This window comes from Empidonax traillii, unplaced genomic scaffold (genome assembly GCF_003031625.1).
Source record: "Empidonax traillii isolate 1590-97213 ecotype Southwest subspecies unplaced genomic scaffold, ASM303162v1 scaffold236:size2090792, whole genome shotgun sequence".
Taxonomy (NCBI): Eukaryota; Metazoa; Chordata; class Aves; order Passeriformes; family Tyrannidae; genus Empidonax; species Empidonax traillii.
Genome location: NW_020955429.1, coordinates 2,023,251 through 2,043,444, shown reverse-complemented (window position 1 = coordinate 2,043,444; position 20,194 = coordinate 2,023,251). Strand labels below are relative to the sequence as shown.

Here is a 20,194-nt window from a genome sequence, read left to right as displayed (position 1 = left end):
GTTGTTCCAGTGATGGGGGAAAATGGAGTTTAACAGATGTAAATCCCTGTACCCGACGCCTTCCTAGGGCCTGACAAAGGGGAGGGATTGTTTTCGGTCAACATCCCTGATTTGCTTCTGCCAAAGGTTGTTTTTGCTTTAGTTCTGTAATTCTTGGCCGCGGTGACCTGGGAAATTGAAACGCCCCTTAGACAAGCGATTGACGCCTTTTGTACTCGGCCGGTGCTTTGCAGTTCATCGGCTCATTGTTCAGTGCAGCCTGTTCACGGCATTATCCCGTATCCTGGTTACAATCAGACCCTCGCTTTTCTCAGGCCTCTCACAAGATGATTTCTTTGTTTACCTGAGTGGCTCGACAGTTCCCTGAGGATTTTTTTTTTTCTCCTAAATTTCTGTGTGTTCTGCGCTTTTTTTTTTTTTTCCCCTATGCAGTAAATTGCAGCTCTTGGCACTGAGGCAGAGGCTCAGACTGTGCACCTGCGTGGGGGTGGAAACGCAAGAAGGAGGGAGGATTTCCTTTCTCTACACCCGTGTGTAAAGATGCACGTGGGCACTTCTCTGCTCCATCCATCCATCCATCCATCCATCCATCCATCCATCCATGTCGTGACAGAGTCATGAGTTTCCTCACGTACCACGTGCTCAGCAAAGAGAACCCTTCTGTTGTCTCCCCACCTCCTCGGCTGAGATGGAAACTCATCCTTATCACATCACTTGCAAATAAAAGTGACCTGCCCGCGCTTGTCCCTCCTGCTGTGCAAAACCCAAAAGCTCGCAGGGTGGGTGGTCGGGGTGCACAGGGTGGTTTGTAGGGGCAGAGGGAAAATAACGCCTGGCTCACAGGCACAGGTGCCTACTCATCTCTGCCAGCACCCAAATATTGCAAAATTGCAAAGAGACGGGGAACGTGAAGGCAGGACTGGGTCCTGAACGGAGTTCACTTCCCCTTCGGGTGGTAGAAGCATGAACTGATGCCCGTCTAAGAGCGCGGCGAGTCCCTTTGGTGTCAGGCTGGTGACACCTCCCGGCCGTGCCCGTCCCTGTGTCCCCTCGGAGGGTGCTGGGGACAGCCACCAGCGCCACTGTAGGTTGCACAACCCCCTGTACAGTAACACTGAGCAAACATCGACGGGCGACTTTGCACTTTGCATTCGCCACTCGCTTCCTCCTCCTCCTCCTCCTCCCGAGACGCGAATGCGGAGCCCAAGATGAAGGTCGAGTTTGCCCCGCGCTCGGTGCCGCTGCAGAGGAGGCTCCAGACGGCAGCCGTGGCTCAGTGGGTCTTCAGCTTCCTGGGGCTGGGTAAGACGCATCTCCCTTTCCTTCTCTGAGGAGCTTTCCATAGAATCCCAGAATAGTTTGGGTTGGAAGCGACACGAAAGATCCTCCAGTTCCACCTCCTGCCACGGGCAGGGGCACCTTCCACTCGCCCAGGTTGCTCCAAGCCCCGTCCAGCCTGGCCTTGGACACTTCCAGGGACAGGGCAGCCACAGCTTCTCTGGGCAACCTGTGCCAGTGGTTTTGGCTTCTTCTCACCCCCTGGTCAGTGCATGGTGGCACCAGGGAGGTGTGTGGCTGCCTGCCCGTGCATGGGAATATCTACAGCTTTTATGGAGCATTCAAACCCCAGTGGGGTTTCAGCTCCTCCTGCTCTCTGGGTTCAGTGTTTTCCCGGTCTAAGGTGCTGCCCTGCTCGGCAGGGTAAAGCGTGGGAAGCAGCATTCCCGTGCTTTAGGAGTGGCAGGATGGGAAGAGCCCTGGGGACTCGGCTTTGCAGCCCTGGGAACAGACACTTCAGTTCATACAGGTGGCCCTGCACATCCCTAAAGGAAGTTTTTCCAAGACAACCCAAGCAGATTTAGGGAAGAGGCACATTAGCAAACCGAGAATCGGGCAAACTCGGTGCTGTGTGGAGGGCATCAGGTGCTGATGGAAGCGACACACAGGCAGTTTTGGATGGGATGCACTGGGAAATAAAGGGATGGGAGACCCGGAGGCAGGTTTGCAGAGAGGGCAAACTCGGGGGCCATTTACAGCCGATCAGGCGCCAAGCTGGAAGGTGACATCCCGGAATCTTCAATTGTTAGGGAAATAAGGAGATGGGAGCATCAGAGGCAGATTATCAGAGAGTGCAAAGTGCCTGGGGCCGTTTACAGCCCGTCGGGAGCCGGGCTGGAAGTGACATCCCAGAGCTTCCCATTGTTATGCCAACTGTCAATCTGGGATAATATCTGCGCAAAGCTTTTCCTTTACGGTGGGAGGGCAGTCCCAGCTCTGCACTTCCCGCTCTGTCCCTGCACCCCCATTTCCCTCCATGGTGCCGGGATGGGATGGGATGCAGCAGAGATGTGGCCGCATTGTTAACCAGGGATACAGCAAAACATCTCCATTCCCGGCACGGATGCAGCTGGGGCTTATGGAGCTTTCCCAGTGTTTTCCAGTAAAACAATTTGTACTTGAGGTTTTTTCCCTTCTCGGTGTTGGGAACAAGCTGGCACTTGACTTTCCAGTGATGGAAATGACTTCTGGAGCCAGCAGAAAGACAGCACATGGCCAGAAGGGAGGAATCGAACACAGGCTCGACCTCCTGCAGGGAAATGCCGCTTTCTGCGGATGAGGATGAGACCCAAACCCACTCCTCCTCCATGGCCAGCCTTCCAGAGATTATCATCTTTCCCTGGAACAATTTTATTTTGATTTTGGTTTGGTTTGGTTTGGGGTTTTTTTTCTGTGATACAAGCTGAAACCAAAAACAGATAAGAAACGCACTGGAAAACCGATAACCAAACCTTAGGAAGCGATTCCAGCTGGTTTGGCTCGTTCTACAAAGTTTCTTCAAGCCTGGAGCTTTCCACCCAAAACCTCCCCGTTTAACAACTGCAAAAGCTCGATGCCGAGGGACACCCTTCATTTCACTCCGCGAGCTGCCAAACGTCCCTGTTCGCACTGTTATAACCCTCGGGCACAGAGCTCCGACCTCTCGTGGGCCGGATTGAGCTGCCGGCTGCTCCTTTGTCTCGGGGACGGGCTCCTGCTGCTGCTGCCAGGGAAGGGCTCCCGAAATTCCCGTTCCAGCGCTGCCAAGGCGCTGGCGCAGCCCTCTGACCACGGCTCCCCGCGGCGCTGCTCGCAGGCAGCTGTTGCCATGGTTGTGCAAATACATCCCTGGAGAAGCCGAGCACGGGCCGAGGGCTCATTCATTGCCGGCAGGATGCCGGATGAGGCAGCAGCAGCCCGGCCCTGCTGCCCCACATCCCTCTCACCGTGGGGAGGGCATTGCCCGCGCTGCCGCTTCTCCCGAGGATGCTCCCCGGGAGGGCGTGGAGACAGACAGGCACAGACATCCATCCAGCCACATCCCTCCAGCCAAATCCATCCAGGCACATCACACAGAGCCTCGAGTGCAGGGCTGAGCCCCTGCAAACAAACCCAGTGCAGGGGCAGCAGACCTGGGCCCGCTGCAGAGCCAGCCCAGCAAAGCCAGCCTTTGAACCCTCCCAGTCACCAGCCTTGGCTCAAAGGGCACACGGTGCCAGGGTGATCACAGCAATTCCAGGCCTCTGATTCCTCTTGGAAGTGTTCAAGGCCAAGGCTGGATGGGGCTCTGAACAACCTGCTCTGGTGGAAGGTGTCCCTGCCCACGGCACATGGAATGGGCTCCTTTCCCAGGGAGAACCAAAAGGTTTTAAAAGGAGACAACGAAAACCAATCTTGAGTGAAGGTCACTGTGGGCAAATTCTGCTCTAAAAAAAAAAAAAAAAAAAAATGTCAAATTGCAAATGAATCGAGGGAGAAATTAATAATTATATAATTGCAAGATAAAGTCTCTCTTGGGTGATAAGTGTGTGCATTTGGACCAGAAGAGCTCCTTCATTTTGTAGGCTGTACTTTGAGCTTTGCACAGCATGATAAAAGGAGAATTAGGCATTGCAGGGGTTTGCAGCAGCCCTGACAACCTGGCTCTCAGGTGCAGGAAATTGCAGCCTGTGGGTTGTGTTTGCCTGTCATGTGGACCTGGAGCTGCAGTTCATGCTCTGTGCACTTCTCCTCCAGGGTTGCAAAGTCTGTGTCTGTGGCACTTGAAAAAGAAGCCTGAGCAGCAGGTTGAGGGAGGGGATTCCCCCTTCCTCTGCTCTGCTCTTATCAGACCCTACTGGGAGCAGCACCAGAGGAGGCCACGGAGGAGATGATCCAAGCACTCTGCTTTTCCACACAAAGCTCTGGGGGAATGATCACAAAAAAAAAAAAAAAAAAAAAAAAAAAAAAAAAAAAAAAAAAAAAAAAAAAAAAAAAAAAAAAGGACTACAAGCTAAATATACTTATTTATCCTTAAGTAGAAGCAAACAGGAGGCACAGGAAGGTCTTAAATGAGAGCATCCTCTTCCTCTTCTCTGACAGGGTGAGATGAGCTGGAGAGAACAGGTGCCAGGTGACTCCCAAAGATGGAAATCCAGGTCTCAGAGGATGAGGGTGTGAAGGCATCTCTCTCACAGCTGAAGCTGAAGCTGAGTAGGGCATCTCCATCCTCTGGTCCTTCAGCCCTGGTGCTGGATCTGTGATGGAGACCCAAAAAAGATCAGAGTACACAACACATGGTGTAACCCACGGGCAGGGGAAGGCAAAGGACTGGGGTGAACGGGTGCTTTGTTTTGTTTTCAGCTCAGTCTTCCCCTTCCCAAGCGACACCAAGGCTTCCAGAGGGACAGATGGAGAGGACACAGCTCTTCCCAGGCACATTTTAGGGCATCTGCTTTAGCAGGTGGCATCTTGGTGGCCATCACCACTTCCCAGTCTCTGCAGACAGACAGTCTCAGGCTTGGGCAGGATTTCACACACCAAGTGATGATGCTTGTTTGCACACAGACTTTTCTCCTCTTGTTCCACGCCAGAACACAGGGTATGAGGGGGGTGGGAGGTAGAGGTCAAAGCTGAGCACTGACTGGAAGCAGCTCAGAAAATTCTCTGATGACTTGGGAAAGTCCCAAGTCATTAATGTCTTAGAGAATGAAATAGAGCATCCTTACAGAATTCGTGCTGACACCGAGTTGAAAGCACTGAAAATCCTCTGGAGGCCAGATTAGAGCTGAGAGAGAACCTGAGAAGTGGGGGAAAGGGTCCAAAATCAATAAGAAAAAAAACTCAAAAAAGAATAAAATCTTAAATGTGGGATTAAATCAAGGGCACAATTAAAATGGGGAATCATTAGCTCAGGATAAAGACACTGGGGGCCGTACAGGCAGGACACAGCACCCTATTTGCTGCCACTGCAAAATGTCAGGTGTCAGCAGGGGGCATTAACAGGAGTTTTGGGGTAAAACAAGGCCACATCGTGGATCTTCATGGTTCGTCTTCACATCCCGGGGCAGGTAGAAAAGAAACGCCCTCTGGCTCAGAGGTGCCTTCAGTCTGATCAAATAGCTCAGCATCCTGCTGAGCTATTTGATCAGACTGAAGGCACCTCTGAGGGGAGCTTGGGCTCCATCCCCAGGGCAGAAGAGCCTCTCCCAGCGAATCATTCCCCTCCCAGAGCCCGCCTGACCCCGCTGGCTTCTCTTCCAGCACCGTGCTGCATCGCCGCCTTCATCGCCCTCCTCTTCACCCGTTTCTGGCTGCTCAGTGCCCTCTATGCCGTCTGGTGGGTCATCGACAGGGACCAGCCCAGGAAAGGAGGGCGGCGCGTCCAATTCCTGCGGAACTGCGCCGTCTGGAGGTACATGAGGGACTATTTCCCCATCACGGTAAGTGCCACCCGCCCCTTGGGGTCCTTTCAGTGCTGCGGGGAGCAGCGTGGCCCTTGGGGTCTGGGGCCAGCAGCCGTGCCTTGGGGTGCTGGCAGGTCGGTGTTGAAGCTCCCAGATTACTGGAAGATCCAGAAAAAAAAAAAAACCTGTGGACCACCATTCTCACAACCTCATCCTTCAGTCACCTGCCTTTCCCGCACCTGTTTAACCTTGCTGCCTTCCAGGTCTATATTTCCATATTTCCATGCCTGTATTTCGGTACTTCCACGTCTGTGTTCCAACATTCCCCCCCTTCAGGTTGCTCAGCACTCACCCAGCAGACACAGGGCCAAGTTTTGACCCAAATCCAAGAGGTCCCGGTGCTGAGGAAGGGGATGGCTGGGGGAAGCTGGGTGTGCCCTGGAGAGCCTCACAGAGCTGCTGCTCTTTTGAGGGGGACTTCTGTGACATTGCCTGATTTACTCCCACGCCCGTGGCTGCCCTTAGCCCTTACCCTTCATCTGGCATCCCCCCTGGATACGTGGAGGCAGGGAGCAGCACCGAGTCCTGCCTCAGGGCCACCACAGGTCGGCTCAAATGTGAGCAAATGCAGCTCTCAGGTCCCTTCCAACCCAAACCACGCAGCGACTCTGTGGGATACGTGACCCTAACAATTATATGCGATGTATATTGTGTAAGTTATCTGTGGCCGTGACCACTTGTGCAGTGTCGGACCCACCTCTCTGCTGAAACTGAGCTGCCGGCTGAGCCCAGCCCTGGCTCCTCTCCTGTCCCTGTGTAAGGACGTGCAGCGCCCCTCCTGAACGCCACAGCCCTTGGCAGGAGGACCAGTAAAACCAGTAGAGGGAGCACGGGACTGGGTTTGGCTGCAGCTCGCCGGGTGGAGGCAGCGGGGGGCTCGGTGGAGCCTTTCCCCGCTCTGGTCTGGGAGAAAGCAGAGGGGGTTTTCCACAGAGCGACAGCAGAAAACAAAACAAAAATGTAATAAAAAGAGCTCTGTAACCGACCAGTCACACAATGCTATTCCCCCAAAATAATTTCTCAGTCGTAGGATCATGGAATCCTAAAATGGTTTGGGTTGGAAGGGACATTAAAGAGCATCTGTTTGTAACTCCCTGCCATGGGCAGGGACACCTTCCACTAGAACAGGTTGCTCCAAGCTCTGTCTAACCTTCAGGGATGGGGCAGCCACAGATTCCCTGGGCAACCTGGCCAGGGCCTTCCCACCCTCACAGCCAGGAATTCCTTCCCAATATCCCAACTAACCCTAACCTCTGGCACTGGGGAGCCATTCCCTGTGTCCTGTCCCTCCATCCCTTGTCCCCAGTCCCTCTCCAGCTCTCCTGGAGCCCATTTGGGGCCTGCAAGGGGCTCTCAGGTCTCCCTGGAGCCTTCTCTCCTTCAGGTGAACCCCCCCACTTGCCCAAAGCCCCAACCAGAACAGGGGCCCAAGAAATGGGATCCAGGGACACAAACCAGTCTGGCCCCCAGCACCCTGGGCTGCATCTGTGTGTGGATGGAGAATTAGATGTCCTGGGAAGATTAAACGTGGCTCCTGATCTTTTCCGATCTCAGCAGCAAACTTAGCGAGGAACTCCAGGGTTTGGAGGCAGGGAGGGATGTGCTGCTTTGTTTTGGGAAGCAGCTTTAATCGGTGCCTTTGAGGGACCCCCGGCTGTGTGTGCTGTGGGGCTGAGCGCTGCTGTCTGGGCAGTGTGGGTGGCTGAGCTGTGCCCCCCGTGCTGAGTGCGAGGAGCACCCTCTGCCGAGCCCACCCGTGCACAGGAACCACTTTGGTGCTGGGTTTAGTCCCCTTGGAACTGGCTCTGTTTTAGTTTGTGGTTTGGGACTCAGAGGGTCAGGCAGGACCCGAACGAGTTTGGGGCGTTTTTTAAAAGTGGATGAGAAAAAAGCAGGGAGAATCCAAATGCATTTCCCTGCATTTTAACCCTGCTCTAGTCCTTTTTTTTGTAATGCATCCTCATGATAGGCCTGGAATTGGCCTGGAATTGTTTAAAAGCTTGTGTGGATGTGGCACTTGGGGACGAGGGTTAGTGGTGGGCTTGGCAGTGCTGGAGAAATGGTTGGGCTCAGTGGTCTTAAAGGGCTTTTGCAACCCTAGTGATTCTGTGATTCTCTGATTCCAATGACTGGCTGAGCTCAGCTGCACTATAATATTGTGTAAAATATACCAAAGGGTTTAAAATCAATCTCTTTGGGCCAGACTAGGTTTGAACAGATAATCAGTGATGCCTGCTGTGGGCTGATGAGTGAGAGAATCACAGGATGGTTTGGGTTGGAAGGGATTCTCTTGGATCTCACCCAGTCCCAACCCTTGCCATGGGCAGGGACACCTTCCACTCACCCAGGTTGCTCCAAGCCCCGTCCAACCTGGCCTTGGACACTTCCAAGGATCCAGGGGCAGCAACAGCTTCTCTGGGCAACCTGTGCCAGGGCCTCCCAACCCTTTCCTCAAGGCATCAGTGCACAGCCTCACACAGGGAATTGCCTGTTCTCTGCCCATGGCCTGGGGCAGGGCAGTCCAGTCCATAGGAAGTCCGAGTCACATCTCAAGGGTGAATTAAATCAGGCTGGGTAAAGCAGTGCTGAACTCCTGGGCTGGTAAAGTTACTCAGAAGCCCTAACTCCAATTAGCTTAATTCCCCTCCAAAATGATTTAAAACCCAAAGAAAACAAATACTAACTGAGGGGCACTTTAATTCCATCTAAGAGCATCTACTTGGGATGTTAATGCCATTTAACTAATCCAGTTTAAAATTAATTTGGATTAATTTGCTTGAGATCCTCACCAGGACGTGGGTTCTTTTCAGAGCTCCTGGAAGTTTGTGTAGGGACTTCCCTAACTCAGCTGACAGTGCATGGAGAAGGTCTCACTGTGTCTCTCCAGGAGCTGGAGGAGCTGGGGCAAGGTTTCACCCGTGTCTTGGACTCATATCTGAGCAGAGAGAATAAGGGGAGTTTTCTGTTTCAGAGTAATCATTGCAAGCCCTAAAAAACTGTAGCTAAGCTATTTCTCCATGATGCAGCATAAAATAGATCTCATCCTTCGAAACACCAATTTAAATTCTGTAAGTTCTTCGCTGAAAGGGTGGTCCAGCACAGGCTTTCCAGGGTAGGGGTGGAGGCCCCAGCCCTGGAAGAATTAAACAGTTGTTTGGATGTGACACTTGGGGACATGGATTAGCAGTGGCCTTGGCAGTGCTGGGGGAATGACTGAACTCAATGATCTTAGAGGGCTTTCCAACTTAAATGATTAGGATTTGTTATGAAGGCCAAGTTTCTCCCCCCCCCCCCCCCAATTGGGATCTGAAAGGCCTCATAGCACCTCTGAGAAGGGATCACTGGGATCCAAAAGGCCTCATAGCACCTCTGAGAAGGGATCATTGCTGCTGGCAGCAGCCAGGACCACCAGCCAGCACCCTGACCATGCCAAGGGGCAGCTCGAGGAAGTCAAACCCCTGTTGCTCAGTTTGGAGAGCACAGCCCTGAGCTGCTGCAGCTCACTGCCCTCAGAACACACACCAAACACAGTCCCTGGGCACCCCTGGCACCTCGGGGATGAGAAACCGCCCTTGTCTGGCCAGGAGAACCTTGGGTCAGGCATTTGCCTCAGTGAGATGCTTACCCATGTAAGACTGGCCTGGCTGGACACTGAAGTCTCCTTGGACAATTATTAAATGTTCCACTCACCCATAAAGCAACACAAGCCTTCCGGAGGGTGTGGGAATGACAATCCATCCAAGGCAGGAGGGAGGACAGTGCCAGCCCTCGGCACCCCAGCCCAGCTCTGTAAGGCACTCGGGGCTGGGCAGAGGAGAGGGGGCTGTGCAGGGTCAGGGGTTAACTTCCCTGGCAGTTTGGGAATGGAGATTGACCTCTGGCAGGTGGAGAGGGGAGGAGGGAATAGACGGTGGGAACAATCCAGAAGGAAGGGTGGAGTTTCTGTGTTAAAGAATTTCCAGAATGAGAAGGGGGGGTTTAGAGTCCAGGAGCCTGACCACAGTGTGAGAGACTTTGCCCAAGTCTCTCCTCCCCTGCAGATTTCCTTCTCAGTCCTGTACAAGCTCCCTGGTTTCTCTGTGAGCTCTGCCCAGCTCATCCAGCTGTGACCAGGCACTGTGACCAAACAGGGCTCTGCTTTCCCCAGGGCAACACAGAGCCAGAAATGTGGCAGTTTCCATCACACCGGAAACTTATAAATCACCTGGAGACGAGGGGCTGTTTGGGAGCTGAGGATGAATGCAGGAAACACTGATGCAGGCTGAGACTGCACAAAAAAAGAGCACAGGGTGGCAGGGGCCCCGGGCACTTAGTGCCTGAGCCATCTGCCCCTGTTCCTGCTGGACACCTCTGCACCCGGGCAGGGGGGGACTCGTGTTTGTCCACTCCCTCATTAGGAGAAGGCGCCTGAGTGGGCTCATGCGAACAGTCAACAGAGCTTTGGGACAGGGGGGAAATGAGCCATGAGGGAAGAAAGGGAAATACGGCCCCACCATTCATTAACCTGCAGCTCTGGCTGCTCCCGCAGAGCACACACACCGTCAGCTGCACCCCGAGTGGCACTGGGGTTCGTGGAGGGGTGACACCCTAAAATGCACAGGGTTTGGTCCTGCTTGAGCACAAGTGCCTTGGAGCTGCGTGGAAATTCATGGTGGCCCTGTGACCACAGAATCACAGCACTGTTTAAATGAGAAAGCCCTCTCAGACCATGGAGTCCAACCATTCCCCTGGCACTGCCAAGGTCATCGCCGGACCACGTGCCCAAGTGCCACATCCACATGTTTTTTGAACACGTTCAGCAGTGGTGATTCCACCTGTTTTTAGCTTTTTTCCCCCATATTAGGAATTGTACTGGAGGCCATTTTATACCCAGTCATCTCCCAACAGCACGTGGACCAGCCCGAGGCAGCCACGAGGGACTGGGCCTTTGGAAAAGTCCTTTGGGGCCCATGGGTGGGGGGAGGTGGAAATACTGGCAATGAAATGCAGCTCGGTGAAAAAAGATGGGGTCGGTCCAGTGGACCTTTCCTGACAGAAGGCTAAGGATGGGTGCTAAGGAACCCGCTCTGCATGGCAAATGCTCCATCCTTAGAGGTGACAGCACCCACTCACGGCCCCTTCTTGGCTTCCTCCCCGAGCCCAGATGGTGAAGACGGCGGAGCTGGACCCCAGGAAGAACTACCTGCTGGGATTTCACCCCCACGGGGTCCTGGCAGCTGGAGCCTTCCTCAATTTCTGCACGGAGGCATCAGGCTTTTCCACGCTCTTCCCGGGCATCACCCCTCACCTGATGATGCTCTCCCTGTGGTTCCGTGTGCCCTTCTTCAGGGACTACCTGATGAGTGGAGGTGAGGAGCACGGCTGGGATGGTGGGAGAGTGAAGACACCAGGGTAAAAAAACTGAAGGAGAGGTTGTTTTCCCCCATCTGTGGCCCATTGGACCCCATGCCTGGACACAGCCACTGCAGCTGGCACCCCAAAAACTCCCTGAAGTTAAAAGTTGCCCTCCTAGCTGTTATCTCTGTAGTTCCACTTCACAGATGGTCTCTGAGCTCAGGGCATCACTGTGCCAGGTGCTGTGTCACAGTAAAATGCAGAGCACACTGTGAGCAGCAGGGCAGGGTGGGCCTGCATTTCTTTCTTTTTGTCAAAATAATGTTCAGGCTTGAAATTGTGGTTGCCACTGAAAGAAGGAGAAAAACCCCACTGAAGTATCTGCTACTTGCAGGGAAGCAGCATCCAGGGTGAGAGGATGAAAATAGCAGCTCGTGCTGCTGCAAAATGACGTGGCAGGGGAGGAAGAAGTAGCAAAAAGGAATAGGAAATGGAATAGGTAAAAATTAAATGGAGAGGGGGGAAAGGGAATTTTGAGAGATGTTTAGAGGCTGGCTCTCACCGGGGGGCTTGGGCATGGCCACTTCTCCAGCTGAATGTGGGCAGACTAAACACAGGCATCCAGTTCCACCTGATGGACCCCAGGGCATCCATCACCCTGTTTTCCACAGAAACTCTGGCTCCTGCTACTGAAAAAATATTTACCTGGATGGTGAGGAATGAAAACAGTGAGATGTGAGGGAGTTGTGACCCAGGCAAGGGAAGGTTTGATCCCTGCAATGCAGGAGTTTGCAGTGTAGCTCTTTTTCAGGTCCATTGAATCTGTTTCCCCAAGAGGTTTTAATTTGCAAATTATTTCAGCCCCCGAAACAAGGATTTTATTTTTTTTTTAGATAATCAGAACAATGTTGCCTTGTCATTTCTGAATTAAAGAGTTCTAACCTTTGCAAGTAAACAACATCAAGGGACCAAATCCCGCATTGCATTCCACTTCAGATCGGCAGCATCCACTGAAATTCATGTTTTGACCTAAAGCAAATGTTTCCCTGACTCTAGAAAGGTTAAAGATTGGACGTGGTTTCACTTGCCAACAAACCAAAACAGATTTTCCCTGGGGCTTAAGCACAGTTAGTTCTCAGTTTATTTTATTCCTGATTTTTTTCCCTCATTACTCCCTTCTGAGCCAGACAGCAAAGGAATAATTGTGTGTTCACCCAGCAGGGCCGTGCACCAACCCAGTACCTTTCAGGGGAGCTGAGCTGAGGTTGCTAAAGAGCAGGAAAACTCTGGAAATGAAGTGTCTGGCACCCCTCCAGAGATGGATAATGGGGGAAAAACATCCAGAGCGCACCAGTGGGGTGGGTGTGACAGATCTCATCATTAACTGCTCTCTGTCCCCCAGGTCTTGTTGCCTCTGACAAGGAGAGTGCCTCCCACGTGCTGCAGAGGCCTGGGGGGGGAAACCTGCTGGCCATCATCGTGGGGGGGGCTCAGGAGGCCCTGGATGCCCGGCCAGGATCCTGCACGTTGCTGCTGAGGAACAGGAAGGGGTTCGTGCGCTTGGCCATCCAGCACGGGTGAGCAGGGGGCACAGGGGGTGCTCTGGGCTGGCTGATTGGGGTGTTTGGGATGGCAGTGAAGGGGTTTGGGGCGGGGTCTGCTGATCCTGACCCCCCTAGTCTGGGTTCCTCTCCCACAGCACCCCGCTGGTCCCCACCTTCTCCTTCGGGGAGAACGACCTCTTCGACCAGGTGATGAACCCCAAGGGCTCCTGGCTGAGGTGGATCCAGCACCGGCTCCAGAAGGTCATGGGCATCTCCCTGCCCCTCTTCCACGCACGAGGCATCTTCCAGTACAGCTTTGGGCTCGTACCCTACCGGCGCCCCATCTGCACCGTGGGTGAGTCCCTCCCCAGAGCCCCTGGCACAGCCAGGCTGGCCAGCTGGCACCAGGCCCATGGGACACCACATCTCCAGAAAACCTGTGGGTCTGAAGAAGTTTTGCCTGGTTTCAACAACCCCATGCCCGGCCCACCAGCACGGCCCATGAATCTGGTGAATTAATCCAGGGAATTAATCCAGTCAAAAGCCACTGTTTGGAAAGGCTGGAGCTCGCCCCACTGATTCAGTTTGACAGGCAGCAATTACTTCTAATGGCATTATGACCTGTTTGGATCTTCTCAATGGTTTTATGGGCTGGGCAGTATCACCAGGGCTCTTCATTAGCGGGGTGAGGGATTGTGTTGCACGATGTTGAAACCTTTCCTCACTTGACAAACACAATCTGAGTAAGAGCCCAGAGCATGAGAGGAGCCTCACGGACCCCCCCTGCCCCCTTGCAGGCACCTCCTCCTGCTCCTGCTGGCTCTGGGAGATGGGAAGGTGCTTATTCTTGTGCTAGGAATAAAAACGTTTAGATTTACCTTGAATTAAACGTGATCGTCTTAAGAGGGCATTTTGATTCCTAATAAAAACCAAATGCTTCAAAAAAACTTTAATCTGAGCAAAGTGGGAGCAACTCAACTGCAAGTGTGTTTAGACAGCTTGCCCCTGGCTCCTCTTTAACGCCTGTGCTTCTTTTCCAGTCGGGAAGCCAATTCCAGTGCAGAAGAAGCAGAAACCCTCCGAGCAAGAAGTGGATCAAGTCCATGAGAAATACCTGAACGAGTTGTCCAAGCTCTTTGAGGAGCACAAAGCTCAATATAATGTCCCACCAGACAGCCACCTGGAGTTTATCTAGAGTGCCTCCAGCAAGATGAAACCGTGGAGATCAAGCTCCAGGCTTTCCCTTTCCCTGGAACCATCTCACAGCCTCAGCACAGTCACAGTTAACATATGGTCCATACAGTGTAGGGAGAAGGATTTGATTTCCACAGCATTTTCATGGGTGTAGAGCCAGGATTTTCATTTCTTCATCATGTAGGGGACACGTGGAAGGTACAAAGAAGGAAAAGGAAAAAAATCCCATCTGTGGACAGCACTACTGAAACTCCCCAGCACACTCCCAGTCTGCCATGCATGGCAGTGTTTTCCAGATATTTCCTGGCAGATCTGAATTCCTTAAAGTTTCCTTGCGTTATTTTCATTCTGAATGGGATGATGAGCCATATGTGTTTTTTTTAAAAATATAATTCACCTAGATCAACCAACAAACCTCGTTTGCTCGGTGCTCTTTCTGTCCATAATTGCTCTGTGCTCTTCTCTCCCCGCCTGCAGCACAGGTTGTCAGAAGGCTCACATGCCAGGCACCCTCAGCAGCAACACCAGGGAAAGGCTAAGAAAAGGGCTCATCCAGAGGGTTCTCCAGCCCTGGGCTCCAGGGGTTCTGCTTCTAACCCGGTTAATGGAACCCCAGACACCCCTGCGTGGGACCCCCGGCTATCGCAGTCACTCACTTTGCTTTTTGTTTTACAAGTGAGACCATTTCCTAAAGGGAGAGGAGCACGTGAGGGAAGGGAGAAGTGACGTGGGGCAGGAAATATCCCCTGGGGTTTGGGAGAGCCACGTCTGGCAGGTGACCAAGGCTTTAAGTAGCTGCTGCTTTTTGACATCCAGAATTTCATTAAACTCTGCGCTTAATGGGATTTTGCGGCGTGGAAGTTTCGGGTGGCAGGAAGCCACCTGCTCAGATCAGCTCTGCATCACCCTACAGAACACTGATGCCTTCACTTCTTCTCTCTCTCTCTCTCTGCCCTTCATTTCCCTTTCTCTTCCCCACATCCCATTACCAACCTGCAAGGAACCACCAAAAATCCCGCAGATCACGTGCACCTCATTTTTGTTCCTGAAACTGCAACAACTGCATTTTTGGACAAGTTTTCCTTGTTCAAAAAATGAAAACTCTGCCTCAACAGACAATACTGGGGCCATCATTGGGTTTTGTTCTCTTTCCCCTTCCCTCCCTCCCTGAGCAAGTTATTCCATCGGATTCTTCATCTGAATGACCTGCTGCAAATCCAACTATTCCCAGGAAACAGGCAGTAACAGGGAAGAATTTGGTGGAGCCCTTATCAACATTTCTAAACACTCCTGTAATCCCACCCTTAATCCAGTCAAATAAAGCAGGTCACCTGCTATGATTTCTTCCTTGCTTTCCATAAATAGATTTTTTTATACTGTTCTTAATTAAGCACTGAGGTGCCTGAACAAGAGGAAGATTTATACACCAGAAAAATTGCAATATTTCTCTCCCACCCTTTTCTTTTGGTGTTCATCCCCACCCAAGCTTTACCCTGGCTCCAGGGGGTTTTTTTCCCTATCTTTTCTTGTGCCTTCCCTGCTACTGGTCACCCACCCCCAGATGGGTCACCCTGACTGGTGCTGACATCCTGGAAGAGAGGAAAGGCAGCAAATGACTGGTCAGGAAAATCTCCCCAGGAGGTGTGAGGAGGAGTGGGGAGGAGGATGCAGGAGCTGTCTGAGAGGTGGTGGGGTGGTCAGGGAGACCCAACAGCAAAGGGACCCCACGGTGCTGGAGGAGAGGGGTCAGAGGAAAGTGTTGGCCACACATCACTTGCTTCCCTCAAGGTCACTTTTAGCCACAGACTGGAACATGCCCTTGATCCCCCAGGGACCTATATAACCCAAGGGAGAGGGGCCAGTGCCTGGCCTTGTGTTAAACATGTAAATATAACGTTAAGAACAATAACTCATAGGTGTCCTTGCAGCTGGGATTGTTCAGGGGCTCAGTACCAAGAGGGGTCTCGTCTCGAGAGGCCAGAGCTGTCTCGGAGTGAAACTCTGTAAGTCCAGAGGCTTCTGTGCTATTTCAGCCTCCTCAGAGCTGTCTGGAGGATTAAAACTCCTCCAGTGCTACACAAGGCAGGAGAAGCCTTAAGGGAAGAGCAGTGCCCAAATCAGCCAGTCAAACCAAACAGCGCTGGGGGTTGGACTCTGAGCTTGGGCTGCTCAGCTGGAGGCACAACTGGTACAGCTGAGGGACCCCCAAGCTGCCAGGTGAAAACAAGGACCATTGACAGCCCAAACAACACTGTGTGTTTTCCTCCAGCACATCCACTCCCCTCTTCCGTGCCTGGGTTTGATTTGAGAAGCAAACCCAAGGAGGAGAGAGAAATTTGACTGCCCCTCTCACAGGAATTTCAAATTTCACCCTTTTGGGGACTTCTACGGAAACTCCAAATTGGAAAATGAGGTAGAAGATAAAAGTGTGGTGACTTGGTATCCCCCTGTTCTCTGTCTCTTCCTCCCACCTCCTCCCTCCTGATCTCTCCTGTATTTCTGCTGTGAGAGGCTCTAATCTGGATTTGCCTTACTTAGCAGGTCCAGATCATGGGGCTCAGAAAAAAGCCCTGATGGCTGAGGAATACAAAAGATGGACTAATTCTCCAAAGGTGGAAAGCCAAGCAAAAATGCCTTTTTTGCCCTTCTGTGGCCCTAGCCCCTCAAAGTTGCTTTCCTGCCCTGGGGATGGGGTTAGAAGGTTGCTTGCTGTGCTTGCTGTTGCAGCAAACAACTAGAAAAATGTGTGGTTTTCTGCTCAGGGAAAGATTTGCTGTCTTTGGTTCAATAAAGCCCCCAAATGTGGTGTGTTAAACATCCTTCCCTCACACCACAGAGCTTCTTCCTTTTCCAGAAAGGAAATAAAACTGCAAGTGCATCTGAAACCCATCACTTTGCATAAAACAAACAAACAAACAAACAAACAAACAAACAAACATTTTAAAAGACAGATTTTCCCATGAATATTGACACTTTTTTTGGGGGTAGTTCTGTCTGATTTCTATCCAGTGAGCTGCTTCTCTGCTTCTTCCCAATCACCTGAGCTCACCTCCTGGCACAGCCTTTCTGGGAGGAAGATGCTCTGAAAATTCCATACAGAAACCACAACGGGAAGGATTTGAAATCCCTTTGATTTTATGAAGTGCTTTCAGAAAACCACGGATGCACAGAATATCACACCTTCACAGGAAGCTGTGCCTGCACAGGAGAAAAATAATGCAAAGAACACAAATGCATGACTAATTCTTGGTGAGGAGGGTTTTCTGATGCCCTAAAATTGAAGGGCAACAGGTGCCTGCAAACAGTGCTTTTATCTTCAGCGCTGTCAGCAAGGACAGAACTTGGTTGCTGATCTCAGATAAAAGTTTCTGGACAAGGGGGTGTGTGGATGCGGAGGAATTCAGAGGAATTCACCTCCACATCACCGAGGACTTTGGACTGGGAGAGCAGCTCTGCACTGCCAAAAGCAGGGAAACAGGGCTGTAGATTCTTCTCCTGAGGGGATGTCCTGAGGTCCAGGGGATGTCCTGGGGTTGAGGGGATGTTCTGAGGTCCAGGGGATGTCCTGAGGTCGGGATTTTCAGAATTGTTTACAAAGTGCTTATCTCCCACCTTCTGAAGAGGGCATCCTCTAAGCTGTGGGGATCTCCTAGAAAGCCTGAGCACCTCATTTTCCCCATCAGCAACCCTAAAATTTGGAGAGACGGGGCTTCACTCCATGCTCACCCCCTGCAGTCACGGCGTGTCCCTCGGAGGAGGGTGATGGGTTCCTCCAGCCTGCGTTTTGTGTCACTCCCATGACATTCCCTACAAATCCCAGGGTGTGCCTTGCTTCCCAGGACTGCCAAGCACTTTACAAGTAAATAGGATCCATAATCCCCAAGAGGTGGAGCAGGAACTCCTTTAACCCCTCTGTTGGTGTTGGGCCGCTGTTGACCCCAGACCAGGAACATCACGGGGCCAGAGATAAGGAATAAGCAAGACCCTTGTGGCCCAAATTCCCAGGTCACCCAGCCCCAAGTGATCTGTTGGAGGAAGGCTGTAGCAAAGTTGAGACCCAAATCCTCCTGAACCATGGAACAGCTCACCACCCTCACTGTCAAACACTTCTTTCTTGTATCCCATCTAAATCAATCCTCTTTTCTGTGAATACAGAGATAAACAGGGGAAGGAAGGATATCAGTCCGGCAAGAAATAGGCCAAGCGCATTGAAATGACAATTATCTTAAAGCACGAAAGCAGAACAGCCAAATTCTTCCTTAAAAATGGGAAATAAAGAGGGGATGGTCGGATTTGACAGGCGTTTAGTACAAAACGTGTTCCCTTCCTCAGAAAGTGCCAATGGCACAGAAAAAAATCTTCTCCACATTTACCCCACGGCTCAGAAGTCCCTGCAGGAGACCTGATGGGTCTCCATTGCCAAACTTTAGGCCTGGGCATGGCTGGAGCAGCAGGAAAGGTTCATTTTCACTGAAAGCTTCATTTGGGTAGGGAGGCCTTTCTTCCACCACCTCACTTTCTTCTGTATTGACCAGCACAGAGCATTAGAGGCATTAGGAGCAATGAAAGCCAGTAACAAGCCAAACCACTGGCCACTGGTGGCAGTAAGAAGGAAGGGGTATTGATCACTTCCTAGCAGGTCACGCTAAAACTGGCCTCACCAAAGATCTTCTGAAGCCTATTAGCCAAGGCACATCCTGGGGGAAATCCTCTTAGAGCAGTGGAGGTGAGAATGGAGCTGATATTACCATTCCCAGCACTGCAGTCACAGAGAACCAGGGCTGGCAAGGGGTATTAAGGGGTCAGCAGGGCCATGCCCTTTATCTCTAGGAAGGATCAAGTCCATCCATGTCATATGTCACCAGGCAGACATGGTGTTAACATGCTCTTAAAACTCTCTATGATGAAGGTGCCACAGCCTTCCCAGAGAATTTATACCCAGCCCAAATTCTGACCCAAATTCTCAAGGGTGTGATTAGGCCCAGGGCTTTTGTTCCCATCCAGTGTGGGCATGAAGACAAGATAATTCCCTTCTCCGTACCTGTCTCCGTGTCTTTATATATCATGTCTCCTCAATCCACAGTTCTGCGAGCTGAAACATGTTTATTTGATCAGTTGAATCCAGCAACACCTCCATAATGCCCTCCACCAGGATGGGTGCTCGTGTGTGCATACTCCTGTACGTGCATTTTGTATGTATGCTCTGATGACTGGCTCAGCTTCTGGAGCCACGAGGACAACACAGGGCCACAAGGACTTCCAAGAGTCCAAAAGCACCCCCAGCACAAAAGAGCTGTTGGAAAACGACCCGTGGAAGGAGGATTTCCCCTCTTCCCATTTATACCCCAAGGCTGTTGATCTGTTCTTGGGTACCCTCAGGACACCGGAGGGTTTTTGTTGCCAAAATTTCTCCTGTGGCAGAGTGCTGAAAGACTAGACATGGTCTGGTGGAAGAAGGCCCTGCCCATGGAAGAATTGGGGTTGGACTAGATGGCATTTGAAGGTCCCTTCCAACCCAAACCATTCTCTGATTCTATGAGAAACCGTCATCCTGCATCTCCTGCCCTGTCCCTGCAGCTGTGGGTGCACAGGGAGCGTTTGCAGGATCTTGCTGCTCCCTGGGTGAGTAAAGGGGTGCAGGACTGGGTCTCTCTGGTGCCTCCAGCCCACGTGTATCTCTGGGCCAACTCTGCTGGTGCCTTTCCCTGAAGCCTTTGCTGATTCTGAGTTGGTTATTTTATATTTGACTGTGATGCAGCCCCCCCTACATACAACACCCTGGGGGCCCAAGGCCCCTCCAGTCCCTTGATCCATCACATGCAGTCTTTGCAAAGAGCCCTCCAACTGCAGGGCTGTAAAAAATATTGTAGAAATTATGTGCTTCCCACATCTCCAGTTTCCCCACCTGTGTTTGGAGGCTGGTGCTGTCCCAGGGCTGTCTGGTTGCAAGCAGAGAAGTTTGAGGAGTTCACAGGGAAGCCTTTAGGAAAATTCACTCTCCACCATGGGCAAGAGCTGAAAATGTTCATTTTTAAAAGAAGTATAACATGATGCTTCCTAAAAGATCATGAAGGCCTCCCACCTTTCAATAAGGGGGAACTATTTTTCCCTGTTATATTTAACCAATTTCCCATGTCTCATGTCCCCACACTCTTCTTGAAGAAGAAAGCAAACATGATTGAGAAAAACACTAAAATCACCTTTTTTTAGGGCGGGGGGGGGTGTGTGGGGAGTTGTGTGTGTGTGCCAGTTCTTGTTTTACAAAACACCCTGCAATTGGATTAGAAATGGAGCTGGTTAACTGCCTATTGCTAATTCTCCAGTGCTCATTCAGCACAGGGACCAAAGTTCTTTGGCCAT

General features: G+C 51.7%; 1 protein-coding gene across 1 annotated transcript; it reads left to right on the top strand.

Annotated features, from left to right (window-relative positions):
• Window positions 1-1,055: 1,055 nt before the first annotated feature.
• Window positions 1,056-14,049, top strand: MOGAT2 (monoacylglycerol O-acyltransferase 2). The gene is made up of 6 exons (XM_027888296.1): window positions 1,056-1,302; window positions 5,560-5,738; window positions 10,906-11,110; window positions 12,499-12,673; window positions 12,796-12,995; window positions 13,681-14,049. Exons 1-6 carry the CDS (start codon window positions 1,209-1,211, stop codon window positions 13,833-13,835), a joined length of 1,008 nt encoding a protein of 335 aa, XP_027744097.1. The 5' UTR covers window positions 1,056-1,208; the 3' UTR covers window positions 13,836-14,049.
• Window positions 14,050-20,194: the final 6,145 nt, after the last annotated feature.

Coding starts and splice junctions, on each gene's coding strand:
- MOGAT2 (XM_027888296.1), top strand. CDS start 1,209: ATGAAGGTCGAGTTTGCCCCGCGCTCGGTGCCGCTGCAGAGGAGGCTC. Junction 1,303..5,559: donor CTTCAGCTTCCTGGGGCTGG/GTAAGACGCATC, acceptor CTTCTCTTCCAG/CACCGTGCTGCATCGCCGCC. Junction 12,674..12,795: donor CGCTTGGCCATCCAGCACGG/GTGAGCAGGGGG, acceptor CCTCTCCCACAG/CACCCCGCTGGTCCCCACCT.